Source organism: Salvelinus fontinalis, chromosome 6 (genome assembly GCF_029448725.1).
Source record: "Salvelinus fontinalis isolate EN_2023a chromosome 6, ASM2944872v1, whole genome shotgun sequence".
In the NCBI taxonomy this organism is placed as follows: Eukaryota; Metazoa; Chordata; class Actinopteri; order Salmoniformes; family Salmonidae; genus Salvelinus; species Salvelinus fontinalis.
In genome coordinates, this window is record NC_074670.1 from 33386624 (window position 1) to 33393954 (window position 7331).

The 7331-nt window shown below is 44.9% G+C and overlaps 1 protein-coding gene across 2 annotated transcripts in view; it reads left to right on the top strand.

Annotated features, from left to right (window-relative positions):
- Window positions 1-4818, top strand: part of LOC129857709 (mitogen-activated protein kinase kinase kinase 5-like) — a 28278-nt gene extending 23460 nt beyond the window's left edge. For both annotated transcript variants that reach the window (XM_055926211.1, XM_055926212.1), the window contains exons 21-28: window positions 307-478; window positions 980-1165; window positions 1587-1692; window positions 1912-2155; window positions 2467-2579; window positions 3306-3403; window positions 3695-3771; window positions 4064-4818. In XM_055926211.1, coding sequence (XP_055782186.1) covers window positions 307-478; window positions 980-1165; window positions 1587-1692; window positions 1912-2155; window positions 2467-2579; window positions 3306-3403; window positions 3695-3771; window positions 4064-4178 — 1111 coding nt within the window. In that variant the 3' untranslated portion in view covers window positions 4179-4818. The remainder of the gene's footprint in view (window positions 1-306; window positions 479-979; window positions 1166-1586; window positions 1693-1911; window positions 2156-2466; window positions 2580-3305; window positions 3404-3694; window positions 3772-4063) is intronic.
- Window positions 4819-7331: the final 2513 nt, after the last annotated feature.

The window sequence follows — 7331 nt, forward strand, 5'->3', positions numbered from 1 at the left end:
GATTACATCAGATTTGTGAAGCAACTTCATTGTAGATCATTGCCTTACTGTAAATGCAATAGATAACCTCAAGATAGACCATGGCTTTTCCTAAATTGTCTGAAAAATCCAGCTGCTCTTCGATGAGCTTCCACCATGTCTTATTTTCCAATCACTGCAGATAGAGAGGGGAGTAGAGGAGAGGTCAGATTTTCAAGCAATTGAGATGGAGCCCATGCTATATATTGCCAAAGACCATATTTGTATGCCAGAATCTTTTATCTATGTGACATTGGTGTATATCTGTCTCCCCCTTGTGGTGGCCAGGGTGTCAGAGGAGCCCTGTACTGTGGACATGATGGCTAGTCCGGCCACGTCAGGGGAGAACCTGGGCCTGTTCCTACTGAGGAAGGACAGCGAGAGGAGGGCCACACTGCACAGGATCCTCACTGAGTACATCACCGACGTGGTGCACAACATCCAGAACACACTACCTCAGGTAGAGAGCGTATCAAGAGTGTCAGAGTAGGAGTGCTGATTTAGGATCTGTTTTTCCTTTTAGATCATAATGAATAAGACAGGATGGACCTGATCTTAGATCAGTACTTCTACTCTTTGACAATTTCTGAATATGGGCCCAGAAGGGTCTATCCCTAATTGAGATACAGTCAACTCCTGATAAATGCAATGGCTTAGGATTGTTATGAGGGCAGGCACCCAACCGATCGGAGCATGCATATATCCAGAGCAATTAAAGACAATGTATGGTGAAATAATTGAATAATATGTCACTTAGCAGACTTAGTCATGCGTGCATACATTTTACGTATGGATCGTCCCAGGAAAGTGAACCCACAAGGCACTTAAACGGAGTATACCCTTATCAGGAGCCTGCTGTACATGTTAGGTGTGAAAGAATGAGTGTTTGTCTACATTTTACATTTGTAGGTTTCTTTGCCTATAATTATTTTATCGCGTTTCCTCTCTCCTTGCCTCTAAGCAAACAGACGTTGGGTCTGTGACCTCAGAGCACATCTCTGAGCTGATTGGCTGCCTGCGGGAGAACATCCGCTCTCCAGACAGAAGGCACCTGACCAACAGCCTGGTGAACTTGCGCTCCACACTGCTTGCTACTGCAGTACCCCTCAAAAACCTGCGAGCTGTGCTCTTCAGCTTCCAGGATGCGGTAGGTCACTGGAGGTCACGGATGTGTTCATTAGGGTATGCAACGGAAAACATTATAAACATCTTGAAACTTCTTATTGGACTAGCCCGGGTAGTCCCTCCCTGTTCTTTTTCATTTGGTACATAATGAGCATTACCCAGGAGTTGCAAAGCCAGTCCTCGAGGGCAGTAGCCCTGCCGGTTTCCATTTCTCCCTGGCACGTAAAAGATTGCGTACTGTCATTGATTGGCCATATATTTCACACACATGGTTCCTCAAGTATTAGATGGTTAGTAATCACAAGGCAAGGGTGGACATGGGATTAAACAGGGGGAGTCGTATATGTGTCAATAGGCAGGAGTTTTACCACTCGACCACAGGCTCTGCGTCACACCCAGTAGGATTGTTAACCCATTCTTCTCACTCCCTCGTGTGTGTGCAGGTGAAAAAGGTGTTGAGGCAGCAGCAGGTGAAACCTCACTGGATGTTTGCTCTGGATAACCTGCTGAGGCAGGCCGTACAGGACGCCATCACTGTGCTGTTACCAGGTAAGAACCAGCAGAGTCAGGCATAATTCCATCTCAACTTCTATCAGTTGTATTGGACATGGAAATTCCTCATAGAACTACAGTTCAATTTCATGATATGACTCTGGGATTTGGAATTGAGTCCAACCCCGCCATTCAAAGACCTCACCACCTCCCAACCCCCGCCCCATCTACACACACACACACACTCTTGCTCACACACACCTCGATGACTTTCAGAGCTCAAGCTCCAGCTGCAGTCTTCCTTTGAGACGGAGGAGAGTAGCCCAGATAGAGAGCAGCAGCCCAGTGAGCTAGCAGAGCTTTTGCCTGCAGTCTTCTCAGATGACCAGGTGGTGGCGCCAGCTGACAAGAAGACCATAGAGGAGGTTTCAGAAAGCCCCTGCTTACCCAATGGCCACCGGTACAACACTAACTGTCCCCTCAGTCAGGAACTGAGAGATCTACGGCTAGAGACGCGCAGGTTCAGTACCATTTACTTAGCTGTTTATATTACATAGCTTTTTGGCATGACAAAAAATGCATTTGTATTGTCATTTTTATTCTTTAATCCACCTTTTTCACGTGGCGTTTCCTTTTTTTTCACCTTTAGTATAATGGCCTTTAAAATGTAAAGAAAAATAAGGTCATTCCTACAGATTCTGTGAACAATGCCAGCACACCACCAAGGATTACATTGCAACCAGTTACAAAATGGACAGTGAAGTGATATGTGTAAATAGTGAAATGTACTGTTTCTTCAGGCCTGGTCCATAATGACTAAGTGTGTTTTAGACTGCTGAGCCAACTGAGTGAGAAAGAGAGGGAATACCAGGAGCTACTGAGGAACTCTGTCCAGAGTAGACAGGATCAGATCAACACTACCAGGAACCCATCAGAACCCACAGGTAATGTTTTCAGCTCCTACTCTGTCCCAAAGCAGTCTGACTATTGCTAATGTGAGCACATTTAAGGCTAGTGTGTAAAGATTGTAGGTTTGGGTGAGGTACCTTACTGAGCCAAATTTTTGTGTCACTCTGCCACACCTTAGTATGTAGCAAGGCCAAACACTCCTTGCCCAACAAGTAATGAATATCAGCCGTTACATCCTGTGTGTCTTTGTATACATGTAGATACTGGAGGTTGAAGCCCCACAAGTTATAGCCTGCCTACTGTGATATTCCTAAAATGGAGAGATGTAATGCCATTGAGACACGTGGTAGGCCTTGTGATTCACACCCTGTGTTTCTAGATCTCTCTCCACACCTCACCCCCCAGGCATTGGATTTCTGCTCTACTGGTTTGAGTTTAAGGAGTACAGCTCATTGCTGCTGAGATTTCGAGACATCAAACCAGATGTGTCAGTCATAATAATGATTAGAAACTGGCATAGGAACTGTTGGACTGTTTTTGTTATATTAGACCCTAATTACCTCCTTTCCCCATTTTTAACGTATACTGTCGCGAACAGCCCCGCCTGGGACTCAAAACCTCAGTCCCTGTGACTGTCAGTCTAACACCTTAACCATGACTGAAAATCTTCATTTGAAATACTCCATAATGTTCAGCCTAGTACCATGAAGGTGCAAACTGGTGACCAGGTCATGCCGACTTGTCTTCTCATCCTCCTGTAGATCCAGAGTTGTCCCTGCAGATGAGTTCGAACCCAGAAGTCAAGTCCTTGGTTTGCTGGCTGAAGGCTATCCCAGTAGATCAGGACACCATAGGCAAGGTAAGGAACTTCAAAAATACCTTGTGATTTAATGATGTGGGATTGGTTACCATAATATGGTGTGACTATTGATTGATGGGTAACTACATGCATGGAATAAACCATCTAACTGGTGAAAAGAGTGAGCCTTATTCACATTATAATAATATGACAGGTCACAAAAGTCTATACCACGAAAGATCTGAAAAAAGAGGAAGTAATCCATTATGACAATTTTCTTTGATGTAGCTCAGTTTCAGTTGGTGTTTGCGTGAGGCTAGAGGCTTGTTCTCACTGTGCTTTTGCTTCTAGTTACTCTCTCACGAGTTCACCTTGGACTGTCTCCTCACCATGGCCTGCAGGGATGACTTGATGTACTGTGCCATAAGGTGACCTGCCTCCTCCAATCATGTTCACACATCCTTAAAGCAGAAACAGGAAACAACTGATCTGTGCTAATGAGGAAAACCCCACTGTTTTCTGTTTGGATGGTTGTTATTCAGAGGACTGTGAAAGTACTGTGAATCGCTGAGATGTGTCAATGTGGATGTGACTAGGGATAGGTGCAGTGTGAGGGTGTATGGATGTGACACACACACACACACACACATGGACACACACACACACACAAAGGGTCTGTACCGTAATGGTTGTTTGTTTACTGTACCTGTTTCTCCACAGAGGAGGGATGCTGTGTCGTATCTGGGCGGCCATCACGACACAGAGGAAGTCACAGCTCAAATCTCAGCTCAGCACACACTCTGAAGAGAGCGAGAACACATTCTCGGATGGGTAGTCACATGTTCCATGAATAGGCTGGTCCTATAAGCACAACATGGTACAGATTTACTGAGCCTGTGAATTTATCTCATAGTTAAGATGCAGGAATGAGTGTGTGTGTTAGTGTGTGTGCGCATGTGCGGTTTTCTGAGAACAAGATAATCATGTCATAAGTGGACCTACCTTAGTATTTCCCCAAAGTTGTTATATTGAAACTGAAATGGTTACAGAAAGATGGATGAACAGTAAAGGATATGTTTTTCTGTCATTTCTTATTGTGAATACCGATACTTATAAAAAACGGCTTTGAGAAATCTGCAATCTGATTGGCTGAAATGGCGTTCTAAACCATTGACAATTCTCTGATATTTGAAATGCATATGCAGGGGAAAGGGGAATATTTAGGGCCAACAGCTGTCATATTTTTAACTCAACAGACACTCCATGGAAACTTTATATTCTTTTGTTAGTTTGGTGTGTAGTATGAAACAAAATAACTACTTTCTATTGTACCTCTTTAATGTACACCATTTCTGAGATCTTAGATAGGCCTAAAGCTTGAAGAAAAGGTATGTTATTGATGGTAAATATACACTTTTCCGAGAATGTGCACTGGTGACTGATCATTAAAATAAGCGGGAATAGTGGTGTACATACTGGTGGTGTCTGTCAGATGTGTATATGGGTCTTTTGATAAAGTAAGGGGCCAATGTTCATGTTCAAAATGTCATATGTTTAAATATGATTTTCTTTCAGTTTCACATGGGTAGTTACAGGAATAAAAGTCTAGGTAGGCATAATGACACCTAGCAACAACAAAACATCTACATGTCATTCAAAATGTCACATGAAACGTGGACACTGCATGTTTCTTTGTCATGCCTAGTAGCCAGGTCTGTTTGTGCTTGTCAACTTCTCTATCATTTATAGCCATGCTAAACATTTATGAAGAATGGGAAAGATAAACCGCTTCTATGTTTTTATAGTTTATAAAATACAATGGGTCCTGTCAAGAAAATTGATGATCAATAATTAAATCTATATAATCAGTAAACTTATCAAGCATTTTGTGTGGCTGAGTCTGAAAACCAGCCATCAAATGCTTGCTTCCTCTGTCCTTGTTTCCTTCACCCCTTGCCTCTCTTTGAAAGTGCATTGGGGCCCGAGGGGAAGATCCTTCACTCCTTTCCCACAATGTGCTTTGAAAGGGAGGTGAGGAAACAAGGGGAGAATCTCAATTGCATCCTCACGTCCTCTCGCCACCTCCTCAATCCATTGGATTAAAGAGGGGAGTGAAGGAGACGAGGACAGAGGATGCGACAAATCAAGGAAATGCAATTGAGATTCTCCCAAGGACAGAGGAAGCAAGTATTTGACAGATTTAGACAGTGACAGTGAGTGACTGAGCTACCATAATATCAATGTGTGGTGACATGGTGAGAGATCCACCTTACTTGGTTGAATTTTTCCCATATTGCTTACACCTGTCTAATCCTCTCAGATTTACATTTGTACATTTTTAGTCATAAAGCAGACGCACTTATCCAGAGACAATTTACAGGAGCAATGAGGGTTAAGTGCCTTGCTCAAAGGCACATCAACAAATTTTTCACATAGTCGGCTTAGGGATTCAAACCAGCAACCTTTCGGTTACTGGCCCAAACGTTCTTAACCACTTGACTACCTGTTGCCCAGATCTCCACAAGTGTCTAGGGGAAGGGGTTGTTTCTGGACAGGACCCCCACAACCCTTCGGATTTGTGGTGGACCTTCAGCACAACACTTTTTTTTAATTTTTTTTATCCCATTTTCTCCCCAATTTTTGTGGTATCCAATCGCTAGTAATTACTACCTTGTCTCATCGCTACAACTCCCGTACGGGCTCGGGAGAGACGAAGGTCGAAAGCCATGCATCCTCCGAAGCACAACCCAACCAGCCGTACTGCTTCTTAACACAGCGCGCCTCCAACCCGGAAGCCAGCCGCACCAATGTGTCCGAGGAAACACCGTGTACCTGGCCCCCTTGGTTGGCGCGCACTGCGCCCGGCCCGCCACAGGAGTCGCTGGAGCGCGATGAGACAAGGATATCCCTACCGGCCAAACCCTCCCTACCCTGGACGACGCTATGCCAATTGTGCGGCGCCCCACGGACCTCCCGGTCGCGGCCGGCTGCGACAGAGCCTGGGCGCGAACCCAGAGATTCTGGTGGCGCAGTTAGCACTGCGATGCAGTGCCCTAGACCACTGCGCCACCCGGGAGGCCCCTCAGCACAACACTTGATGCATGGTTGGATGTTTAATTCCATTGCTGTACACACGGATTAGCACAGGGTGCCGTGGGTGTGTCCAGATTACACCTATCAGGCTGATCAGGCAGTTCTGTGTAGCTGATGAGTAATTCATATAGAACGGAGTTGGAAGGGTGAACTCCTACTTTGAAAGGACAGGAAGTGTTAGCTGTGCACTTGACCAATGACAGGCATTACACATTTAACCCCACACGTGAACATCGAAAGTGTACCCTCATATTGCGATTCCATCACATAACGCCATGACAGTTAGTACTGTCGCAGGCTGCATCGACTGTAGCTGTCATCTCAAAGTCATTGCATTCAATTATCCTATGAGGAAAGTTAAAAGAACCCCTAGAGTATTAAGCATGTCCATCTAATAGGATAAAAACTGTTTGTGGTTGTCAGAGGTGTGCCAGGAAAATATTCCACCACCGGCACTAGCCTTTACTGTTGGCACCAGGCAGGATGGGCCCATGGTCTCCGGACGACCCAACGAGGCCGGACATTTCTGAGATACTGAAACCGGCTCGCCTGGCACCGGTGTTCATACCACGCTCAAAATCTCTTCGGTCACTAGTTTTGCCCATTCTAACGATCGTTCGAACAGTAACTGAATGCCTCGATGTCCATCTGCCTGCTTTATATAGCAAGCCACGTTACTCGCTGTCTGTAGGAGCGAACTATTTTCGTGAACTGGGTGGTGTACCTAGTAAACTATCCACTGACTGTAAGTTCCCCGGTTTATATCTTAATGTATTCACATGAAGAAAAAGCTGAGTGTTATTCATGACTGCGTAACAGCTCCAAACAGTTCCCCACTACAAGAAATGTTCACTGGTACCCTAGTTTATAGAAAGACCCACATGCTGTCATAAGC